This window comes from Rhinatrema bivittatum, chromosome 6, assembly GCF_901001135.1.
Source record: "Rhinatrema bivittatum chromosome 6, aRhiBiv1.1, whole genome shotgun sequence".
Lineage (NCBI taxonomy): Eukaryota > Metazoa > Chordata > Amphibia > Gymnophiona > Rhinatrematidae > Rhinatrema > Rhinatrema bivittatum.
The window spans coordinates 242,892,879-242,918,432 of record NC_042620.1 but is presented as its reverse complement, the minus strand read 5'-3'; the positions used below and the strand labels follow the sequence as shown (position 1 = coordinate 242,918,432).

At 43.7% G+C, this 25,554-nt stretch overlaps 1 protein-coding gene across 7 annotated transcripts in view; it reads left to right on the top strand.

The window, feature by feature from the left end:
* The window catches only part of DOCK11 (dedicator of cytokinesis 11), a 310,527-nt gene that overhangs the window by 49,449 nt on the left and 235,524 nt on the right, over positions 1-25,554 (top strand). For all 7 annotated transcript variants that reach the window (XM_029606694.1, XM_029606693.1, XM_029606691.1 and 4 more), the window contains 5 exons: positions 10,548-10,664; positions 10,780-10,869; positions 17,907-17,989; positions 18,684-18,753; positions 22,002-22,097. In XM_029606694.1, the coding sequence (XP_029462554.1) occupies positions 10,548-10,664; positions 10,780-10,869; positions 17,907-17,989; positions 18,684-18,753; positions 22,002-22,097 (456 nt within the window). The remainder of the gene's footprint in view (positions 1-10,547; positions 10,665-10,779; positions 10,870-17,906; positions 17,990-18,683; positions 18,754-22,001; positions 22,098-25,554) is intronic.

The window sequence follows — 25,554 nt, the reverse complement described above, 5'->3', positions numbered from 1 at the left end:
ACCATTGACACAGGCATCATTGGCACAGGAGCATCTGGAACGGTTGATGCAGAAGATGTCAATGCAGAATAGGTGCAGGAAATATCGATGCAGATGGGTGCATTGCATCATTGGTGCATTCTACTCCATTGGTGCATTCTATACCATTGACACGCAAGTCTTTGAGCCACTGGTGCAAAGCTACACAGAATAACAGATCTGGTGTAGACTTTCTTTACCTCTTTGGTGACGAGGAAGATGCTCTTTAGCCAATTCTGTTCCAGGATGGATGAATTGTTCCCACAAGTGGGAGTCTCTCCCACTTCCACACCACACCTATCAGGCCTGCCAGCCCTAAATGTTAGTCCCCCTCCATCGGGTAAACCATCCCTCACTACTGGGGAGTCTAGCCACTATGTGCAATCCGTGGAAAGGTCTACAGGGATACTTTTATTCCATCTACCTGATCTTGCTGGAACATTAATTTTCAGCAGATGACCTCTTTTATTCCAGGTTCTAGAAAATTTGGGGAAGGCCATTGTTGTCAATTGATCCTGGTTCATCAAATTCTTTAGCATTTGTAGACAAGAATGTGGGTCAGTCCATCCTCCTGCCCTTCAATAGCAAGGAAGCTGGATCTCATTGTACAGAGTCAAAAGGCCCCTAGTTTTAGGGTGGTTCAACTGCTGCACCAGTTGGTGGTGGTGCACGATTCTCATTGCCTGTATTGTGACTCATCAATTGTATATGGTGTGATCTTGCATGATGACATCAGCAAGACTGAAGTCCCTTGTAGAGTCTCTGGACAGGGAGTGGGAAGGTTACTAGCAGGCTCTTCTGAATGTGGAAGAGTGTGAGCGACATCTCATCTGGACAGTATATGAGTCATTCAATATTGTATCATGATCATCTGGAACAGTCATTGGAGCATGCCTTATGGCCTGGTTGAGAGTCAGCAGTCTGTATGAGGATATTTATGACAATTTGGCCATTTCTTGTTCTTGGGACAATCTTGTCAGGGATAAGGTCAGGGAAACTGAGGCCGAGATTAAGGAGCAGCATGTAGCCATTCAATCCTTATTGGTGGGAGCCAAACAGCCTTCTTCCTCTAGACCAGTGCATTCCAACCCAGTCCTCAGAGCACATCTAACAAGTTATGTTTTTAGGATATCCACAACGAATATGCATGAGATAGGTTTCCATGCACTGCCTCCATTTTATGCGTATCTATCTTATGCATATTCATTGGGGATATCTTGCAAACCTGACTGGCTAGGTATGCCCCAAGGACTGGATAGGGAAGCATCGCTCTACATGTCTTTACTTCATTTTTAAGAGCTCCTTTTTTCTGGAGATGCCCCTCTGCCAATTTCTGCACTGCCAGAACAATAGTTGCTGGCATATGGATGGCTATGGAGACGTTAGCCTAAGCCGCCACAAGTCTGGCCCAAGCCTGGGCCTTGTTTTTTAACAAGACCCAACCCTAAGACTTTGACCCTTATAGCTGGGTAGAGGATTTACCTGTTCTTTGAAGAGTGGTGGAAGATCACTAAGGATTATTAGGTCCTCAAAACTGTAGAACCTGATTCTTGTTTGCACTTCTCCTAGCCATCCATGCTACATCAATGTTTAGGTTTCAGTCCAATTTTGTCTTACTTGGCCCAGCTCTGTTTTGGGGTGAAATTGCTTCTCAGCCAGCAAGTGCGAGAACCTGTCCTTCCCAAAGACCATGGCAAGGGATTCTATTCATGCTATTTTCCTTAATCCCATGAAGCCAGGGAGGATTGAGGCCTATACTGGATTTACAAAGGTTGAATAAGAGGCTGTTAAGATAATAGTTCAAAATGAATGTTCTCCACACCATCATACCCTTCATCCAAGAGAGAGGCTGGTTGTTATCCATGATTCGGAAAGACATGAATGCTCACACATCCATCCATTCGTCTCATTGGAAATACCTCAGATTTGTGATGGATTCTTCTCATTCCAATTCAGAGTTCTCCCTTTCTTCTTCTTGGCAGCCATGAGGATCTTCACAAAATGTTTAGCAGTATCGATGGCACATCTTTGTCATTGGGGGATCTGTGTCTTTCGTTACCTGGATGACTAGCTGGGGATAAGGCCTTCTCAAGCAGGGATGTTGGACTCCTTGCAGAAGTCAATTCAGCTTCTTCAATCACTAGGTTTGATATACAGCTTTGCCAAGTCAAACCTTGTTCCTACCCAGTGAATCAAGTTAATTGTGGCATGGATAGACTCATCAGAAAGAAAGTATTCATTTTGTTAGATCAGGCATTTTGTCTTTGAGGACTGATCCAGAATTTACATGTACCAGCACAAGCAATCCTGGTTCTCCTCTGACACATGGCATCAATGGTGTATGTAGTCCCCATGATGTGCCTCAACAAGAGAGTTCTCAAATGGAGCCTTCGCTCTTGATGCATCAGCCCTTGTCACATGCCATACGAATAACCCCAGAGATTTATTTATTTATGTATTTATTTAGACATTTTATATACCATCATTCCGTATCAAGATCACAACGGTTTACAAAATTAACATTCATAATTGTAAAATGAAAATGAACATAAAACAAATGAAATTAAATAATCCAGTACAAATTAAACTGCATACTGAAAACATAAAATAAATTTTAAGCAGTGTACCGCAAGGATCGGTGTTGGGACCGGTCCTGTTCAATATCTTTGTGAGCGACATTGCGGATGGGATAGAAGGTAAGGTTTTGTCTTTTTGCGGATGACACTAAGATCTGCAACAGAGTGGACATGCCAGAAGGAGCGGAGAGAACCAGATGGGATTTAAGGAAGCCAGAAGAGTGGTTGAAGATATGGCAGCTGAGATTCAATGCCAAGAAGTGTAGAGTCATGCATATGGGGAGTGGAAATCCAAATGAACTGTATTCGATGGGGGGGGGGGGGGGGGGGAGACTGATGTGCACGGAGCAGGAGAGAGACCTTGGGGTGATAGTGTCTAATGATCTGAAGTCGGCAAAACAATGTGACAAGGCGATAGCTAAAGCCAGAAGAATTCTGGGCTGCATAGAGAGAGGAATATCGAGTAAGAAAAGGGAAGTGATTATCCCCTTGTACAGGTCCTTGGTGAGGCCTCACCTGGAGTACTCTGTTCAGTTCTGGAGACCTTATCTCCAAAGAGACAGAGACAAGATGGAGGAGGTCCAGAGAAGGGCAACCAAAAAGGTGGAGGGTCTTCATCGAATGACTTATGAGGAGAGATTGAAGAATCTAAATATGTACACCCTGGAGGAAAGGAGGAGCAGAGGTGATATGATACAGACTTTCAGATACTTGAAAGGTTTTAATGATCCAAAGACGACGACAAACCTTTTCTGTCAGGAAAAAAATCAACAGAACCAGGGGTCACAATTTGAAGCTCCAGGGAAGAAGACTCAGAACCAATGTCAGGAAGTATTTCTTCACGGAGAAGATGGTGGATGCCTGGAATGCCCTTCTGGAGGAAGTGGGGAAGACCAGAACTGTGAAGGACTTCAAAGGGGCGTGGGATAAACACTGTGGATCCATAAAGTCTAGAGGACATGAATGAAGAGTGGGTGGCGCGCGGGAATGACAGCTACTACCCGGAGATAATACCCTTATTCAATAAACATACACATGGTTAATGTGACTCCAACATTGCTCTAAGCTTCAACGGCAAGACGAAATGTGGAAAAAAGGATTTGCATTCACAAAAAAGCAGGGAATAGCTTGCTTTTTATGGCGGTTACTACCCCAAACTAAATAAACCTGATACTTCACTTTCAATGCATATCCAGCATAGCTCTCTGCTTCAACGGCAGGGGAGAAAGACTGATACTTCAAGCATATCCAGCATAGCTCTCTGCTTCAACAGCAGGGGGAATGAAGAAAAGTGGATCTATATACAGACAACAACCAACAAGGACTGAATTACATAGTCTGGGTAAACAAATAAGCATGGGTATAGCTTGCTTATTGCGGCAGTTACTATCCCTAACTAATTAAGCTAGATGTTTCATTTAGATGCAGTTCCAACACTGCTCTCTACATTAATGGTGGGGGTGGAAGGGAAATAGAACCAAAAGGTTACTAAGAGCCAAGAGTAACGGATAAGTATGAGAAAAAAAAAGTGCGAAACTTGCTGGGCAAACTGGATGGGCCGTTTGGTCTTCTTCTGCCATCATTTCTATGTTTCTATACTGGATGATACTATAACATAAGATAGATGATACAGAAAGTAATATAACAACTAATATCTTATACTCAGTACATTGTAAGCCAGTGGTTCTCAACCCTGTCCTGGGGACCCCCCCAGCCAGTCGGGTTTTCATGATATCCACAATGAATATGCATGAGAGAAAATTTGCATGTTATGGAGGCAGTGTATGCAAATTTTCTCTCATGCATATTCATTGTGGATATCATGAAAACCCGACTGGCTGGGGGGGTCCCCAGGACAGGGTTGAGAACCACTGTTGTAAGCCATACTTCATTACGTTTGTCCTACATGCTTCCAGACCAATGATTTCTCATCATTTTTACTATTGACATTCTCTCACTCTCTCATTACATTTTTATTCCTCATGATTTGAATGAAATCATCCTTCCATTGGTGGCTCATTACAAAGATCCGGGAGATAGGTGCCCAAGTTCTATCTCATCCAGGCTCCTTCTGAATTCAGGGGATTTGGTTGGCAGTGGAACGTCTGTTCCAGATCAATCTCTTGGAGCTGTTAGTCATTCAGCATGTATTAAGAATTTTCTTGCATCTCCATCAGGAAAAGAAAATTCTGTTCCAAACTGACAACCAAGTGGCAATATTCTATGTGAACAAACAAGGAGGCACAGGTTCCTGACCCTATGCGAGGAATCTATGAAAATTTGAGAGTGGGTTCACAGTCACAGATCTTTTTTCCAAGCAGCTTACCTTCCTGGGATTTCAACACACTGGTGGACCATCTCAGCAGGAGTTTTCACCCCCACGAGTGCTCCCTGAACCAAGGTGTAGCAGACAGTCTATTTGATCTCTGGGGTTGCCTGTCAATGGGCTTATTTGTGTCAGAAAGCAACAGGAAAGTTGACAAATTCTGCTCTGTTCTTCAGAGCAAGTTCAGATCCACCCTGCATGCTTTTTCTGCTCAAGTGGGATGCAGATCTGCTGTATGACTTACCCTTGCCTCTGTTGGGGATGAGGACAGTACAGAAGATACTCAAAGGCCAGGCACTTCTTCTCTTCATTGTTCCAGCTTGGTCCGGACAAGTGTGATTCTCTTACCTTGTCAGTTGGTCAGTCCACCCACCAGTCCCCCTGGGATTTGATCTGGCTCTACTAACTCAAAAGAAGGAGGGTCGTCTGTGTTATCTGAGACTTCCCTCTATCAACTTGACTGCATGAATGTTAAATGCTCAGTGGTCTGATAGCAATGTCAGACAACACGTGTTTGGCAGCAGCCACAACTTGTCTATTGAGATCGTGGGGAATGGAAATCTGAAAAGCCTGACAAATTAGTTGAGTTTTCCTCAGATAATAGGCTAAGGCCCCTTTTCAGTCCCATGAATGGAGGGCCTTTTCCCCTTTATGCGCACGCGGTTTAGAAAGAACGTGGGAACAAAAATGGCTTGATTCATATGAAACACAGAAACCACTAGGCAGGATGAATGTGGAAAACTATAAGTACAGAGAGTAAGAAAGAAATGCTTGTAGCTTGGTGAGTATTCTAGTCCAAATGATAGCGACTAGGAATACCAATTTCTATGTGAGAAACTTCAAGGAAGCCAATTCCAGTGGTTCATAAGGAGCTTTCATCAGCTGTGCTAAAGCACAAGTATTTTTGCAACCGGAAGCTTCATGTCACAAGCCCTTCATGAATGTTGATACCAAATGATGAATGTATTGTACATTTCTGTGCTCTGTCTGACCTTCATTTCACAGACTCTGTCAAGGCTCATCAAGTGAGGGCAATGGCTACTTTAGTGGCTCCCCTGAAAGCTGTCTCTGTTAAAGACATTTGCAAACTGCAACTTGGTCATTGGTTCACACCTTCACATCCCACTAATGTTTGGATATTCTCTCCAGAAGTGACAGTAACTTCGGGCAAGCAGTTTTGCATAGCCTGTTCCCCCAGTAGTCCATGGGATGGGGTGGGGAGTCCAGGTTGCTTATTCGTTAAGAGCTCCCCCACGCAACCCTCAGCTTGGGACTCCCCATGTATCATGGCTAATTCAGCTCTGCTTGTTGATGGAGAACACAAGTTTGCTTACTCTAAACGAGGTTCTCCATAGACAGCAGGATAAATTAGCCATGCTTCATGCCCTCCTGCCTCCCTGGAGAGTCTAGTGAAAGCTGAGCTCCTCGTTTGACTGAGAGCTTCAAGAGGCAGCGTGTGTGCTGGAACTCCCGCACATGCACAGTAGAGTAATAATTCTAATGAGCTCAGAGTTATGGGTCCATTCGGCTCAGTCAGATATCACCACCTATGTGTGATGGCTAATTCATCCTGCTTTTTACGAGAGCCCCGCTTATGGTAAGCAAACTTCCTTTACTGATGTAACCCTATTTTTCCTTGCAGTTTCATCTTTATCCACTTTGTCACACACTTGCCCTTCATACACAGTAAATGCAAATGTTTTTTTATGCATATCCCTCTCAGCCTCTCAGATATGTAGCACATTTTAAAGGCACCATTAGCTAAAGATCTGGTGAGCTTAGCCAATTAAAATGCAACTTCCAGCACTGCTTCAAGTAGCTCCTGGCTCTCATTCTTCTCTTACAAGTTTGATTACTTTAGTACAATGCATTTCTTACCACTGCAAAGGCAGATTGCAGCAGGCCGGTCTCCAGCTTGGTTAGCAAACGGCTTGGCTTTTCCTCAACATTTATTTCCCATAAAAGCTATGGCGAGGAGCCATCAGACTGCCTGAAACCTGTCCTTCTACTGGCAGCATCCCTTACTCATCGTATTAAGTTTGCATCCTAAATAAAAAGGAAAAAAAACGAGGAAGTGACTGTGAAATGCTGTAATACGGTGTCATTAAACAGATGTGAATTGTCTTGGCGTTCTGCTGCCACATCACAGAAAAGCAGTCCCCCTCGGTAAAACACTTTCCTTAACTGAAGGGTTTTATTTTCCAGAGGACATGAGCAGGTTTTCTCTGCTTAAGTGATGGATGAAAGGAAGATGATCAGGAACTGTTCTGTACCTTTTTTTTGTCCTCTGCTGGATGCAATGTTTAAGACTTAAGTATGTGAGTTTTGCTAGGCTGCTAGATGAGTTTACTGCAGTAGATAAACAGGAATGCAAAATATTGGTATGCCTTTCACAGCATTTCTGACACCACTTAGGGATCTTTTGACTGTTCTGTGTAATTCTCCTTCACCTGGGTGGCAGCAGGAATAATCAAATTAAAAAGGATGCTTTGTACTGATCATTTTGTAGAAATATGCATCCTCTTGTTGACAGTCTTACAATGCAATCACTTCTGAAGAACTAATCATTTGTGAGTGAATTTTATTTAAAATTTTATTTAAAATGTGTTTTTTACTCATGGAAATTAGGAGAAATCTCATAATCCAGGGGATTACAGGGCATTTGACTGGTTTCTAAATATTTACCCCATTTTAATGTATCTATTGCACAGCTCTTCTTTGCTGTCTTCTATTGGTAGGCAACAAAGTGAAAAGGGACATCCATTTCCTGCTGTCTTAGTATTGTTTCTGACCTTGACATAGTAGATGATGGCAGATAATGGTCATAGGCTCATCTCAGTCTGCCCAGTTTATCCCTGTCCCCCCCCCCCCCCCATCTGCACTGCTCTAAGAATTATCCCATCTGTCATCTGTACAGGGTTGACCGACTGCAGGTTATCTCTACTTATCCAAATTACTTTTTGTTGTCTCGTTAGGTCTCTACCATTCTGGATTTACACACAGGCCAAAGGCCAATGCTTGGGGCATTGAAGATACTATCCCTGCTATCCTGCAGGACTTCAGTTCTGTTCTAGACCTCTAATCCCACCCCAGGACCTCCATACTCCAATTCCCAACCCTGCATCCTCCCCACCTCTGAACCTTTCCCTTCCACTGTCACTCCTGCAGATCTCAGGCCTACGGATTTGCTGTCATCAGAAGGCAGTAAATGGGGGATGTGAGTTAGCCTACAGCTTCATATGTGCAGGTCCTACAGGATCCCTGCCTTCTCTAAGCTTCTGTTAAGGAGGCGGGACCTGTAAGCATGAGGCGACGGGCTGACTCAGTCCCTGCACTCCCTGCCTTCTGATGACAGCAAAGCTAGAGCCCTGACATCTAGGGGCAAGGGCAGCAGCATAAGGAAAAGGATCTGAGATCCAGATCAGGAATTTGGAGAACTCTGTAAATGTGGGGACATGGCATGGCACTAACAGTCCCTAGGAGTTGCAAAAGCCATCATCCATCATTGCCCGTTCTGGGCAGATGAGCATATAAGTTATGGGATTGGTAGGGAAAAAAATGTTTGTTTTGTTTTATTCATTATGTTGTTTTGGTTTGTTTTTAATTTGGGTTTTACTCTAATGTTATTTTGGTTTGGTTCATTCACTGAATAGAAATTAACATAAAATTTGTTGAAAAACTAAATAGAACAGGTGGAGCACACTTACCTACAGGGAATTCTGATGAAAAAAGGGCAGAACCAATCCTCAGTTGCTTCTGCCCTGCTGGATTCCATTTAAAATTGTGCTGGTGTCGGCACCATTTTGTTTTATGGCTATAAGCATATGGTCCTAAAACAAAATGGTGCCAGCCCCCAGTACTATTTTGTGTATGCTCATATTTCATTGTCGTTCATTGACTTTCTCAAATGAAAGCCAATGGAAAAAAATGTTTCTTTGTTTTAACATGAGTGTATCGTCACCTTTTTCATTTTGTTTAAAAACAAATGCACATCCCTGACAAGTACCCATTCTTGAACCAACATCCAGGGGTGCCATCCCATGCCTTTTATATGACCTCAGTTTCTGCCACAGACATGCTTCAATTCTGTCACCTCTGCTGAAAGGTGTCTGCGTTAAAGGATTGTGCAAGCGCTCTCTGATTGCTAAATCTGTTCACCTTTTAACTGATTTTTGCTCTTTTCTTCAGCACTTCTTAATAACAATAATAATGATTATTATCATTATTTTTATTTTATATTCTGCCTCTTTGTGACACTTCAAAGCAGACAAAATTTCAAGTAGTTAAGTGAGAGATTAATTACGAGCATAAAATTATAGTCACCTGCCTTTTCTGCCTTTTTCACCTGCTTTCTGACCATTCATGTTACTGCTTAAGAAGCCGAGAGTACATACTAATTTTTATGCAGGTGGGTTTGATGTTTAATGTCAGTTATTTTGTTGCATTTTGTTCAGCTTTACTGGTTATATGTGTATAATGGGGAGTATGAGTATTTTAAAATTTTGAAATTTGCTTTTTGTCGTTTTATCTCTGCCCTTCACATATATTCCACTTAGTTGCGGCTGGTTTGCCTCTGTTATTTGTTTCTATGCAATATATTGTTGTACTGGGTTAAGAAATTGCTGATGGCTAGAACAACATAGGGGTAGATATTCAAACTTATCCAGATAAGTAAGTTAGCCGGATAAGACTTGTCTGACTAACTTACAAGGGATACTCAGCAGTTTTTATTTAGCTGGAGAAGTCTTATCTGGCTAACTTTAAACCTGCTATTGAGCAAGTCTAACTTATCTGGTTAACCAGATAAGTCCGAATATCGGCACTTAGATGGCTACATTAACTGGATAAATAGCTTCTCCCTGATTCACCCACATCCCGCCCACCACTTACCTGGTGCCTGCTGATTTCAGCGGATATTCAGCGGCCGCCAATTAATTGCATAAGTCACTACTTATCCAGCTAACTGGTGCTGAGTATTGGCCTCATAGTAACCTTGTAGAAGATAGTAGAAAAAGACAAATTGGCCCATCTAGTCTGCCCATTTATTTCTGTTCACTCTGTTAAGGATATATCCCAGCTGTCACCCAGAGAACATGAATTCCTGTAATATATCACTCCTTATCTAGGATAGTTTTTGGCATCTTTTTCCATGCAGATGAGCTCACAGAATTCCCTGTTTAGTTCACATCCAGCACCCCTTCCTTCCCATGTTTAATTAGAAGGTTTTGTAATAGACTACATAGCTGCCAATGCTCGTGTGGCTGTTGCTGGAACTTCCAGTCTCCTGGGTCTCTGCGCACCTAGCCAGGTAGACTGCATTTCTGCTAGGTCTTCCAGTTACTGCTTTAATTCCAGCCTGCCAGAGTGACCCAGCTGTGTGGTTACCCATGTTTCTGCTGGGACTTCCAATATTTCATACCACCCTCTTTGCTATTCATTCCAGCAGCTCCTTCACTCACTGTTGAATTGTTTGAGTAGAGGATTTTAGACAAGTACTGCTAGGCCATGCTTCGCTACATCATGCTGTAACACAGTGTAATGAATAAAGTAGGATTGTTGCCTTTTATAATTATCTATACTGTGTCAAGATTTGTCTAGTCTGTTTTTCTTCTGTAATATATTCATAGGAAAAAACAAGAGTTGTTGAACCACTGGACTACGAGAATGTCATCTCTCAGAGGAAAGCCCAGATCTACAGCGATCCTCTCAGAGACCTGCTGCTGTTTCCAATGGATGATGTGTCTGTGAGTTTTTTTTTCCTTATTGACAAAAATTTATTTTTGCAAATTTTTACTGTGAAAATTAAAAGGAAGCAAGCTTTTTGTTGTTTATTATATTCTCCTCCCCGCCTCCCGCCAGATTTCAACGATAGACCGTCAGTGGAGGACTGTCCAGTCCACAGTACCTGAGGATGCGGAAAGTAAAGCTCAAAGTCTGTTTGTCAAAGAGGTAAGAAGCCTCAGTGAATGCAAATAAAATATGTACTGCAATAATAGTTTATAAAAGGAGTCCAGTTTTGTAATACAGTGCTTAGGGCTGAAGACGGTGTGTACAAAGTATGCGTGGACTTCAACCCATAATTATCAAAGTGGATTTACGCGCATAAGTATGTTTTGAAAATTAGCGAGTATGCATGGACCCTTGCGCAGCATACACCCACATGTTTATGCCTGCATGGGAGCAGGTAGAAATGTTCACGAGTACATATATGCGTATACGTTCGCTTTTAGAAGGTACGCACATTAAATGGTTTCTCCACTCAAACTCTGCCCTCAGGTAGGTACATTACCCGAAAGAATACACATGAAATTGCTTCCGAGTGTATTTTTACTCATTTAACCCCCATGGTAATTTTCAAAAGGCTGATATGTACTGTAAAAATGGTGTTTCCTAGCGTGTAGCCAGATGGACTCAGGACCAAAGGGTTATGCTCCCCTGCGAGCAAATGAGACGGACTCAGATTTCAAAGCTGATGACCCCTAGATACACACCTGCAGTGAAATCATCCCTTCAGTATTTCTCCGTCTCCAGCAGATGGTAGGCGTACCTCTCCCTATAGAGATTGCTGTACTTTTTGGAAGAAGAAATTCTACATTTAAATTGCAGAAAAAAAAATTGAGACCTGCTCTCTTGCGGTGATACCTAAAGGTTCCTCCTCCAGTTGAGAATTCCTGAGGCGATTTCCGAGATCCCTCAGAGGTGTGCCTTAGTCTGGTAGCCAGTTCCCAGCATGGACTTTGCTGCTTAAGCAGCTGAAAGGCAGCGGGTGCAGGAAGCCGAGCGTGGTGGTGATGGCCAAAACCTTCTCCCCCCCACAGCCGGAGACCATCTCTGTACTTAGCCAGTAAGTGCTGAGCCCAGGTAAGTAAAAAAAAAAAAAAAAGAGAGAGAGAAGAAGATTTACTTCTCGATTCAGAGACATTTGGAGGGGTTTTGGTAAGACTTCCTCTGGTCTCCTTGCTTGGTGTGCCATACCAATGTTGTTCCTGATCCTGTTGGGGTAAGGGGAAGAGGGCTTTCAAGTGGGTTGAGAAGCCCCCTGGTGGACTAGGCCCCACTTTAGGCTTGGTCGACACACTGCGTGGTAGGCTGTGGTGGTGCCATCTTCTGTGCGTCTCTGTGCGTGCCGTATTGCCCTCTGTAGAATGTTGTTATGTGCAGTGCGTCGGCTCTGCACACGTGCTGTACGCATAACATCACGAGGGTACGTACACGCACAACCTACTAAACACAGAATACAAGTAAAGCCGGGTGCACGGGCTGTGCATATGCCTCGCCGTGTCCTGCCTAGACACCCGAAATAAGCGCGAGCTGACAGAACACACAGTTACCACCGCCAATGGCTCCGGCAGCCAAGAAACATAAGTGCTTTTCTCTCTGTGCTGCTTGTCATATTAGGGCTTCACAGTCTGACTTCAATTCCAACATATCAGCACTGTGAGGAAGCCCAGGGAGAGTTGGCTTCCCCGGATTTTGCTAAGCTTTCCTCCTGGGCTAGGCATGGACCCGGCTGCCTTCTCTTGGGTGGAATTTTTCCAGGGCCTTCAAGCCTTCGTACAGGCACAGCCTGCTACCTCACTTGCCCCTGTCTGGACTGAATCTCAGCCAGTAAGCCCTCCCTCTCCCAGTCCTATTGGCAGACCTTGAGACATGTCTCGACTCACCAAAGGTATCCCTGGCAGGGACCTGGATGGCACAGACGAAGAAGAGGATACAGATTCCTTGGAAGATGGGGAAATTCCCCTTTGTTTAGAACCATATCGGACCATGTTAACAGTTTTTCCATAGAGACGAATTGCTGGCCCTGGTTTCTCAGAACCTGAAGATGCTGAGAGTTCCTGGGGCGGACTCTGTGATGGAACCAAAGAAGAATCCTATTCTGATTTCGATACAGAAAACCTCTTGCTACTTTCCAGTACTGGAAGCCATCCAGAAGTTGATTGACCTGGAATGGGATGCCCCAGAAGCAAGTTTTAAAGGGGGACGAACATTAGAAGCTCTGTACCCACTGGATCCGGCTGTGAGAGAACATTAGCATTTCTGTAAAGTTGATGTGCTGGTCTGTGTTGTCTCTAAGCGAACTATCCCAGTGGAGGGAGGAGCGGCCTTAAAGGATGCGCACGATAGGCAGATAGAGTCCATCCTTAAACAGGCCTTTGATGCAGAAGCAATGACCTTTCAGATTGCTTCTGATTGTGCCCTGGTAGCTTGTTCGTGCCTCCTCCTCTCTCAGATGGTGGATGACTCGGGAGTGAATTCCAGAGCGATTATGGAACCCGCTGCCGCAGGCTTGGATCTAGTCCATACTTCGGCCAGAGGAGTGGCCTCAGTAATGGCGGCCAGAAGACAGCTATGACTGTGGAATTGGTCAGCAGACACAAACTCCAAAGTAAATCTCACAAAGATGCCCTTTAAAGGATTACTCCTTTTTGGAAGCAAATTGGAAAAGCTGGCCAGGAAATGGGGTGATTCTCCAGTTCCCCAGCTACCGGAAGATAAGAGAAAGCAGTTACAGCACCCCTCATTTATGAGGGCTAAATCCAGGGGCTCCCAATGCTTTCTTCCCTACAGAAACTCGAAAATTCAGAGGTCTCGGCTCTTTGGGAGGTCTCAGTCCTTTCACAGTCGACAACCCAAGAGAGGGGCAGGCTCGGGTTCAGGTTTGTCCAAAACTCCCCCCAATAAACTTTTGCCGATCCATCCTCAGAACAAGGAGAAAGGAGGTCGACTGTCCCTCTTCTACCAGAGGTGGGTCAAGATCATTTTGGACAAATGGGTACCTGCGGTCATACAAGAAGGATATGCACTGGAATTTCACAGCACTCCTTGGGACATATTCATGAAATCTCCTTGCCACTCCCATCACAAGAAGCAGGCAGTGGATACTACTCTTTTAAGGTTCTCAGGATGAGGGCTATAATCCCAGTACCTGCGCCCCAGGAAAATATGGGGTGTTATTCCATCTATTTCATTGTTTCCAAGAAGGAATGTTCCTTTCACCCCATCCTGGACCTCAAGAGCGTCAACCGACATCTACAAGTGAATCATTTCCGCATGGAAACCCTACACTCTGTGATAATGGCCATACGATCGGGAGAGTTCTTAACGTCCCTGGACCTATCCGAGGCTTACCAATTCGTTAAGAACACCAACATTTCCTATGTTTTGTGGTACTGGGTCATCATTATCAGTTCCAGGCACTGCCCTTTGGCCTGACCACCGTCCCCAAAACATTTTCCAGTTGTAGTTGTAGCGGCAGCATTGAGAAAAGAGGGAATCCTGGTTCACCCGTTCTTGGACGACTGGTTGATCCAGGCCAGGTCTGTTGAAGAGTCTCTGGGTGACCAACAGGGTGACCTTCTTGCTTAGGAACTCAGTTGGGTCATAAACCTAGACAAAATCAGTCTCAAACCCTCCCAGTCCTTGGAATATCTGGGAGTCTGGTTTGACACCAAGCAGAGCAAGGTCTTTCTTCCGACCACATGGATAAGGAAGTTGATGTCCCAAGTGCATCAGTTGATGAGCAAGATATGCCCGACAGTGTGGAGCTATTTCCAAGTTCTCAGTTTGATGGTGGCAACCCTGGAGGTAGTGCCATGAGCGAGGGCACACTTGCGACCACTTCAACATTCACTACTGTCATGTTGGAACCCACAGTATCAAGACTATTCGATTCACCTTCACTTACTAATGAGAGTATGCTCTCTGTTCCAGTGGTGGCTGCAGGAAGCTCATCTGAGCAGGGGTGTACTCCTGTCTTCTCAGAACTAGCTGGTCCTCACAACAGATATGAGCCTCCGGGGCTAGGGAGCTCAACTTTCAAGAACTGACAGCCCAAGGACATTGGACTGAGGAAAATGCCCTCTGGAAAATCAGCCACCTGGAAACCTGGGCAGTCAGACTGGCTTATCTACAATTCAGCCACAGATTCCAAGGTCAAGTGGTTCATGTAATATCAGACAACCCAACAACAATAGCCCACATCAACCGCCAGGGTGGAACCAAAAGCCAGCAATTGTCACAGGAGATAGATCTCGTCATGGAATGGATGGAAATACATTTACAGATGATCTCAGGCTCCCACATCACAGGAAAAGACAACGTCAGAGCAGAATTTCTAAGCAGGGAGAGTCTGGATCCAGGAGAGTGGGCGTTGTCAGCCAAAGCCTTTCAGCTGATAGTAGATTGCTGGGGTCTCCCGACCATCGATCTGCTGGCTGCATCTCACAACGCAAAGGTTCCCCAATTCTTCAGTCGCAGAAGAGATCTGATGACCCAGGGGATCGATGCTTTCGTTCAGACCTGGCCGGAAGAGGAGTTGCAGTACACCTTCCCTCCGTGGGAGAGATGAAGGGGTGAAGCACTTCTGTCCTCCCCTATGGTGGCCGGTTCCCTTGTGGAATCTTAGTCTAGTACTAGAATATTTGGCAGGGCCCTCTTTTTGGCCACTGCACAGTCTTTCCTTGCGTTTATTAACCTTGAAAACTGTGTTCCTGGTGGCTATATGCTCGGCACATCGCATCTGTGAACTACAGGCTTTGTCGTGTCGGGAACCATTCCTCCGGATGACTCCAGGAGTGTTACAGTTTCATACCATTCCATCCTTCTTGCCCAAGGTAATCTCGGAGTTTCATTTGAATCAGTCTATTTCGTTGGCATCCCTAGATAAGCTAAATGGCGCAGAAGAATATTGCCTCCTCCGTCATTTGAATGTCACTATACATTTGGTGTGGAATCTGGAAGACGGACCACCTGTTTGTCCTTCATGGTGGAAAGAAGCGAGGCCAACCAGCTTTGTGGGCTACAATATCTCACTGGATTAAGTAGGTGGTCATGGGAGCCTATGTGGAGGCAAGAAAGCCATTACCTTCTCAGGTTAAAGCTCATTCCACTAGGACTCAGGCGGTCTCATGGGCAAAGCTAGATTGTTATCTCCCGTCAATATCTGCTGAACAGCAATATGGTCCTCCTTGCACACCTTCTCCAGGTTCTATCGCCTGAACGTACAGGTCTGAAAGGATTCAGCCTTTCAACGGGCAGTATTATCTAGACTGCGGGAAACCTCCCGCCCCATTCTGGAGTAGCTTTTGTACATCCCATTGGTCCTGAGTCCATCTGGCTACACGCTAGGAAATGGAACAATTACTTACCTGATAATTTCGTTTTCCTTAGTGTAAATAGATGGACTCAGCATCCTGCCCATGGCTGCCCAAGAACAGTGCCAAGGATTCGCCCGAGGAGTGGATATCGATTCCAAGAGATTACGGGTAAGTCGTCATCCAGTCCCTAGATCAGGGCACCTATATTCTTACTGGGGTTCAGTGTTTATGATTGGCTGAATATAATTACAGGTATCCGTTTTTAATCATATTTTAAATCGTTTTTTCAGTAGTATGTCCACAATGACTTTTGAAGAGAATACTGAAGGACTGCAAGGGTGTATCTAGGGTGATGTCAGCTTTGAAATCTGACTCTGTCTCCATCTGCTGGCAGGGGAGCATAACCCATTGGTCATCTGTCTACACTAAGAAAAACGAAATTATCAGGTAAGTAATTTCTCCATTTTACAATTGAGTATGCTTTTAAAAATTCACTCTAAAATGTGCAAATATTTGTTATATATGCATCTGTCTGTAATTTTGTATTTTTTTTCTGTATGTGTGTGTGTGTATACATAGAGGGGCAATAAAACATGTTTACCTGCATAAAAATGCAATTTGATTTATTACTTCCTCCCCATTAATGCAGGTAAAAGTACACGCATTATTTCACAGCATGCATACTTTTGCTTCAGGGAAAAAGGCATAGGGTTAGGCCAGGGGAGGGAAAGTGGGTGAGGTGCTTTCATTTTCAAATCACCACTTGTACTTTCTGGCATTTACTCTGTACCTGCTGTCATGCACATGCACAGTACGTAGGTCAAAAAATACCCACATTATGTGAATTTGCTGTTGAAAATTCACTTGCAAGCCATGCAACTGTCCGCAGAATTTCAAAATGGCTTTCTCTCTTTCTCTCTATGCAGGTATGCATGCACACATGCATTAAACTATCTCAATCTGGCCTAGCAAGATTAGAATGCACAGATGATTGGCATTGTTTGTAATAACTTCTTTGTTGAAGATAATTTGGAATCAATATTTTTTTTTTACCAATAACCAAAATTCACACAGAGCTAGAAGAGTTAAAAAAAACTTATTTAAAAAAACTATAGAAAAATCTCATTTTAAGAAGAATATTATTTTCTCATTCAAGTTAATTTTCATATATCATTTCTGCAAATCCTGAAGAATGGACCCACGTGGTCTGGAAAGGTCACATGCTAGCACATTTTTGACGATCCAATGCCTGGTATCACAACCTACAAAGAATTCACTTTTCTGTAGAACAGATGTAGCTTCCAAAACTCTACTGCAAAAGCGAGGCCAAATTCATTTAAAATCGCTGAATTTCTTTGTGGGTAATAATTTGTAAGCACTGCTTCTCATCATCCCTAGTCACAGTAATTTGGTAATTTAGTTGAAAACCTGTGTGCTGCTTGTGTTTTAGAAACCTTCAGAATAAATTGCCATCATATCGGAATGCCTATTTTTAGAGAACCATTCATGGGAATGAAGTTTCTGCTTCTTACATTCTCCGAGCTTCCCATTCCAGGCCTCCTCCTCCCCCAGGGGATACAGGACATTCTGCTAGGGTTCACGACCCAAGCAATGGACAACAAAGAACAACAGCTGCTGTGATTAAGGAACCAAATTGTCAAATAATTACCGTAAGAATGGCTGGTGTCCCAAAGGCCTGTGTAGTTTCTCCTGGTGGTAGGGACTGACACATTCTGGCTCAGTACACATATCAGAACCTTGGTGTCTGTCAGTAGCCTAGTGGCCTTAGAACTTTAGATTTTACTAATTCAGGTGCCGAATAATTTGGAATTTTCTTTCCTTTTGTTTTCATGATATTAAACTGCATCTCTCCAATTCTCTTTACAGTGCATTAAATCCTACAGCTCGGAGTGGAAAGTGGTGAACTACAAATACGAGGAATATTCCGGTGACTTTCGGAGCTTGCCCTGGTGAGTTACCTGCTGTAGTAACGCTGTATTAATCCTGTGCTTGTTTAGTCTGTGCCAGGCTGTTACTGAGCACAGAGCCCACATGAGCTCCTGCTCTGCTGTGTGCTGCATGCTTACAGGCCCCATAGAGTACACTGTGGCAGAATTTCCTACAAGTGGGGTTTTTGCACTGGAGGAACAATGAGATATGTTAGAGGACAATTCTCGAGGCCATTTCCGCATACAAAATGGTGTTTTCCAGGCGGAAATGGAGTCTCCGAAAATTGTTCACCCTGTCTGCATACAGAAGTATGTGTGTAGTGCCAGTACACGCATGTTTTTCCACACAGAGAATGGAGGCATTCCTGGGAGTGGCGCTTGGGCAGGGTTAGAACTTATGCGAGTCGGCGTTCACATAGGTGCATTGTGTTTCTGGGAGAAGTTGCTGCACAAGTAGAAGGTATAGGTCCATATGTGCACTGTTTCCGTCTCGATTATCAAAGGGAACTTTCGCCCTTTGAAAATGGGCATGCAGTCTGCAGGTAAAAAGTACCCGCAGAGTTTACACTTCTGCACACAATGTAAAAGTTGCCATCTTGGTATTTCTGGGGAGCTATGAATCAGCTGAGGCCTTTGCTGCACCTCGAAAATATAATCTGAATGGAATCACATTTTGAGAGTCACTTTACTTTTTCTGCTTTTCTTCTATTTTCAGTAAATCACTTAGACCCGACAAAGTTCCCAATCATGTATTTGAAATAGATGAAGACTGTGATAAAGATGAGGTAAGGAGAAGGAGGGGGTTGTATTTAGCAGCACCATGAGTTAGGATAACTATTAATGAGTGAAAAAATCTGTAAGAACAACATAGCAGCTTTGGTATATTTTTCTTCTCCATGTTTGTTGGGTATTGTGTTCTATCGATAAGCCAGATGAAAGTTTGAGAACTCCCTGGAATCATCCTATGTGTGCGAGAGTTAGACAGGTGAATTGGCTATAATTGAAACAGACTAAAACTCATTATAACTTCAAATTTAATTTAATATGAACAATTTATATCCCACTTTTCCAGAAAATACTGCTTAAAGTGGGTTACAAAAACAGATAACCTTACAGTTTGGCTTAAAACATCAAACAGTAATTAACTATATAAAATCAAAATATAAAATCTAATAAGAACAAAGATAATGCAATAACATAGAACCCTTCTAAATGTCAATAACAGACCATAAGCCATTAACATTCCAAGTAATCCACATGACAACTTTTGGATCAATTAATTATGCCTAGACACATAGGAGTATGACCTGACTTTGGATCCTATTAGAGAGCTCCTAAGATTTTTTCCTAGCTTCTATCCTAGAAACATTATGTTTTTGATCCAGAAATTTCTTCTTTTTTATTTTTCTAGCTCAATAGGAACCAGTGCTTGAATCTGGCACCACAAGCCTTCATTCAAATTACCCAGGCATATTTTCCCCTGTTTTATATCACCTCCTCACTTACTCTGTCCAGTTACGGCAGTGATAGCCCTTGACAGTGAGCCCTTGGCCAGGGCCAGGCATCAATCCTTTCAGTGTGCTGCAATCAGGGGCCATAAATCCATTCCATGGGTGTTGCCATTGTTCAAGAACTGTGACTCCTCCCCTCCAGGGGCTGTGAATGATCCCTAGCCCCAGCCAACATGGAGAACAGAAAACCTGGGAAACGAACCCAGATTCCTCCGCATGGCCATACACAGCTCTGCCACTGAGCCACTAGGTTGGCCTAGAAATAGATTAACAGATTTCTGAATAGAAATTGAGAGTCAGAAGTTTAAAAATATCTGCTGTGGCCTTCCAGACCAATTCAAGAGTGTCTTTAGGGGACTCGCCCAGCTCCTGAGCCTCAGCAAGGGAAAGTTCAGTTGCTCCAAGAGCAGGCCCAAGAAGGGAGGCCATAGTTTGCCTCTGACGTTCAGTCAAAGTTCTACTCCCATCTGCTTTAGTTGGTGTACTAGTTGTGGCAGCATCTTATTCCTGGATGCTATTTCACCGAGACCAGCTCCAAAGAATGTAAACTCTTCTTCCTATAGTTGTGTAGGGCCCAAAAGCCTTTGCAGGAGGAGCTACATTAAGACCAAGTTGCCATTGGGCTGCCCACTACAGTAGTGGCCTCCACTGCATTCTCAGCTGTGTTCTTCGTCCACTTGTTTGTATGACAAATGGATTCATTGGTCCATCTTGTGGGTTGAGCTTTGAGTCCTCAGTTGGGGAAAAGCACAACTTGTGCTTATGCTTCTGCCTAACTTGTCAGCCACCAAGAACGAGAAAGTGAGGTGAACACAGTGAAACACGCATGCCAAGAGAACTCCTCCAACATTTCAGACCACTGCCACCATCTCTAATTTGAATAGGCCATTTTCTGTAAGACAGAGCTATTCAATACAGTAACCCAGCAGTATCTTTTTTTTAAAAATGTAGACTATAGAGAGGGTAATTCTTAAAAGCATTTCCTCAGTTTCACCCACAGAAATAGCCTGCCCATTATGTGGGAACTGTATGTTCTGATTGCATGTAAGTACACGGTCGAAGCAGAAGGCATTTCTGAGGGAAGAGTTGGGCTTTGCATGTGTGCACATATTATTGGATTTATTTATTTATTTTAAAAAAATTTATTGGCCGCACACTTCAGTGATCATGGTGGTTTACAATATTCACATTCACAATTCCAAATAAATCAAATCAATACATTCAAAATAATAATAATCCAAAAAAACCATAAAAATACATTAAAACACATCTTCAGTGGATCTAGTGAAGATCAAATTCAGGCCATTCCATTATTGTCAGTAATAAGGATTAATTCATTTCCCAATTTCTTTGAGTATGCGTGTACATTTTCCTATATAGTTTCTGAGTACCTTTTAGCAGGCGAAGGTGTCTGTGGGTAGATTTGGTGAGATATTTTTCAGTGCGGACTTATGCACATAACTTATATGTGATGTCTAACTTATGCACAGTGTTACAGAATTAATTGCTGCATAGATGAGTCATTTGTTTGAAATGAATAATATCATTTGATTGTGCTTAAAAATACTTGCCCAGGTATCTTTTACGAAATATATGCTGCATTCTGCCTTTTCAGTTTCAGACATCATGCTGCTTCGTCTTTCACAGATAGCATGATGGCCACTATTGGAGACAGGATACTGGGCTTGATGGATCATTGGTCTGACCCAGTATGGCAATTTCTTATGTTCTTATGTAATATTTAAATGCATTCTCAAAGTAAAAGTGTATATTTAAAAAAAAAAAATAAATACAAAGTACACTTAGGCCCAGATGTAAGAATCAAAGAAGGGTCAAAAAAGTGCAACCCTCCCCCTCCCCCATGGATCAGTTTACTTGTATCTGTAACATCTGGAGGGAGAGAAAATTCCACAGAAAGAAGTGTGCAAAGAAAAACATCCATGAAAAAGCTCTGTGGGATTTTTCCCAGCTCATTAAATTTAGTCCCTTCAGGCAAATGTCACCCAGTGCTTTTGTACGAGTTTTATTTAACTTGCACCATTTTTATCCTGCAGAATTTCTTTTCTTTTCTGGTACTTTGCCAGAAATTGAATTATCAGACCAGAAAGGGTCTCATTTTAAAACTCTGGAAGCAAACTAACTTGCGGGCTTTTTTCCAGTTTCATTGTCCTCACTTTGCTTGGTCCTTCCATCTGTCCCAACATTTTAAATGGAGAGTACCGAGCAGTTGTGTTTGTATTCATTCTTCTTGAGTGCACAATTGGCACAGATCCAGTGCTTGCAATATTTCATTTGTTTCTTTGTCCTTAATGTAAGCTGACAGAAAATAAGGGACATTTCATTTTGAGAAATATATGCACATACTACTAGCTGAAATAAAATCCAACTTGAGTTAATGTGAGAAATGTTTCATCTCTCATAGGTCATTGGAAAATAAATCTTCCCAGTTCTAATGCACTCTGTGACTTGAAAGTGTGTCAGTAGCTGCTCTTCTGACATAGTATATATATAATTTGTTACAGGATTCGTCATCGTTGTGTTCTCAGAAGGGAGGAGTGATAAGGCAAGGCTGGCTGTACAAAGCTAACATGAACAGCACGATCACTGTGACCATGAAAGTAAGACCCAACATTTATAATTCTTCAAGGGCTTGTGGAATGCTCCTTGGAAAGACCCATTCTGGATGATGTCTAAGCAAGGGGAAACGTATTTACATATCTGCTGTAGAGAACAGCTAATGGCAGAACTGAGTTGAGGGTACTTGGTGCCATCGTTGAACATTCAGAACTCAGACTGAAAGATCCTAAAGCTGAAATGATTAAACATGTATTAAAAGGCAATGCAAAAAGTTCCTGTTTTAAACAAATCTTGAATTAAAGTAACATGGTTGCTGTGTTAGTCTACTTGAATGACAAGAAATAAAAGTCAAAGGACAAATTGCAGATGAGACCTTTTTGTTGGACTAATTTCAAACATTTGTGATGAGCTTTCCGAAGTTACACTTTCTTCATCAGGTGACACAGATGAAGGAAGCAAACCTTTCATAAACTAGCCGCAAACGTATGCAGTTAGTCTACTGGAAGGGCACCACCTGCAACTTATTTTGACCGTTCATTCTAGTTTGAACACAGGGTGGGTCATTTTCAAAGCCATTTCTACTGGTAAAGTACTGTTTTACCCATGGAAATTGAGATCTTTGAAAATTGCCCATTCTATGCAAGGATAAAATCAGTGGCATAGCTACGGGTGGGCCTGGGTGGGCAGGGGCCCACCCAATTGCCAACCAGAAGAGGCCTGTTGGAGTGATGCCATCACGGGATTCCATCCCTACGACGGCGAAGAGGAGGACCAGAGCTACAATGCCATCGCAGGATCCTATCTCCGCGGTGGCGAAGAGGAAGGTCGGAGCTGCAAGGCCGTCACGGGATCCCATCGCCATAACGGCGAAGAAGAGGGCCAGAGCTGCAAGGCTGCCATGGGATCCCATCCCTGTTACGGCAAAGAGGAGGGCTGGAGCTGCAAAGCCGCCGTGGGATCCCATCCCCATGGTGGCAAAGAGGAGGACCGGAGCTGCAAAGCCGTGGCATCGCATCCCTGTGGTGGCGAAGAGTAGGGCCAGAGCTGCAATGCCGTCGCAGGATCCCATCCCCGCGATGGCGAAGAGGAAGGCCAGAGCTGCAAGGCCACTGTGGGATCCCATCCCTGTGGTGGAAGAAGTAGGACTTTGGTTGTGCGGCTTGTGCCTAATGAAAAGGCCCTGTGTGTATATGAGTGAGAATGGAAGCTTGAATGTGTGTATGTGGGTGAGAATGGAAGCCTGGGTGTGTGTGTGGGTGAGAATGGGAGCCTGGTGGTGTGTGTGTATTAGAATGGGAGCTTGAATGTGGGTGAGAATGGAAGCTTGAATGTGTGTATGTGGGTGAGAATGGGAGATTGAATGTATGCATGTGGGTGAGAATGGGAGCCTGGTGGTGTGTGTGTATTAGAATGGGAGCTTGAATGTGGGTGAGAATGAAAGCTTGAATGTGTTTATGTGGGTGAGAATGGGAGCTTCAATGTATGTATGTAGATGAGAATAGGAGCCTCGGTGTGAGTCTGGGTGTGCGTAAGAATGAGAGTTGGCGGGGGGAGGGTTTGGGATTGTGAGAGCTTGTGTGTGTGTAAGGGAGTCTGTGAGAGAAAGCGTGTGTGTATGTGTGTGTGAGGGAGGAAGGGAAGAAGACAGTAGGAGAAGAGAGACACTGAAAAGGAATTAGGAAATGAGCAACAAGGGAAAAATGGAAAAAAGAAACCAGGACCAACTGATTAGAAAAATACAAAGATGAGACAACAAAGGGAAAAAAAATATTTTGAGATTTTAGCAATTTGAATATGCCATCTTTGGGAATGTGCATTTCTTATAGTTTTGTATTTTGCTCTTTCTTCAGTATTCCACTGTTCAGAGTCTAGTTTCTCAGGCTTTCTAATCTGGTTTTGTCTGCATGTTTGTGTTTCTAATTTGTAATCTCTTATTTCTTTATTAGGTAAGGGTCGGTCTCTGTTTTGTATGACTGAGGCGCAGTATTTCCGCTCGCATGTAGCTTGTTCTGTTACTCCAGTAGCTGATGTATTAATATTCTAGGCCATTGCTGCTTTTTCATAAGGTTGCTGTTATTTGAATCCTGAGGTTCAGTGCTGTGACTGTATGGTATGGCAAGGTTCTAGATGTCTCTTTCTTTGCAGGAGTTTGTGTTACTGCACAACATAGCAGTGGAGGGATATTTTTTGCTGAGGTGATACCAAAATTTGAATTTTTTTTTTTCATGTAAGTTGTAATGTGAATTGTCCTAGCTCTGCTCTGCACCTGTTCTGATGATTAGTGATATTTTATTGTATTTATGATGATTTCTGACTTTCTGTAAAGAGAATTCATAAAAGAATACATTAATTTTTGTTTTATTACATGACTAGCGGTGGCCCGCCACGCGTTGCAGTGGCAGAGTCAGGTTCTTTTCCCCCCCTCCCCCTTCCCCTTGCTCATATACCTCAGTCACACATCGTCCTCCCCCTTGGTCACTCACCCCCCCTTTCCTCCCCTGTCCCCACTCCAACTGTCTCCCCTCACACTCACCCCTCCCCCTTTGGTCACTAACCCCCCCCCCTTCACTCCCCTGTCCCCACTCCAACTCTCACCCCTCACACTCACCTCTCCCCTCTGTGTCTCTCCCCTGACACTCACCGCCCCTTCATTCTCCCTCTCATCACTGTCACCTCTCCTCGCCTACTCCCTACCCTTTCGTCAGTGACAGCACACCCTCTCTGAATCTCCTTCCTTGACTCAGATCCCCTCCCACTCACAATGCCCTCCCAGCTGATCCCCCCCCCCTCCCGTCCCTCTCCCTATTGTGCGGTTCTGCACGGCCCGCTCCCGAAGACGGGAGGTCAGCGAGGATCCCTCCCTGTCGTGCACATGAGCCGTACCAGATCGCCGCCGCAGCTCCTCCCAGGTGTCGAAGTTCAGCCGGCCGACACCACCACGCCCGATATCGCCACCGGTCCACCGCTGCTGCTCCTCCCAGCGCCATGTTGGTTCCGCTGTGCCTGACGTGCACTGCTGCTGCTCCTCCCAGCGCCATGTTGGTCCCGCTGTGCCCGACGTGCGCTCCCGCCCGCGCATGCGCAGTACAGCAGCTTCATTTCCCAAGGTAGATAGCGTGTATTGCATGTCTGTCCAACAGATGTCGCTGTTTTCCCCACACACATGTAAAAACATGTTTTTATCTGTAACCGTGTGACATCTATGTAATCTAGATAGAGAAGAACCTTGCCGAAAGTGAAAGCAAGGTTGTGTCCAAATTTGAAAGCAATTGGTGTAGTAGTTTCTGAGATTATCGATTACGTCCAAACTATTTTACATTTTTATTTATATAGATTGATTGGATCTGATTGTTTTTGGCGTTTTTGCTTTTTACATGATATACTTGTGCCTTTATAAACTGCAATAAATATAAAATAAATTAATACATATTTATAAGGAATTCTTAATGCTGGTAAGTGCTTGAAATATTTTGAAGTTTCATGCATGATGCATAATTG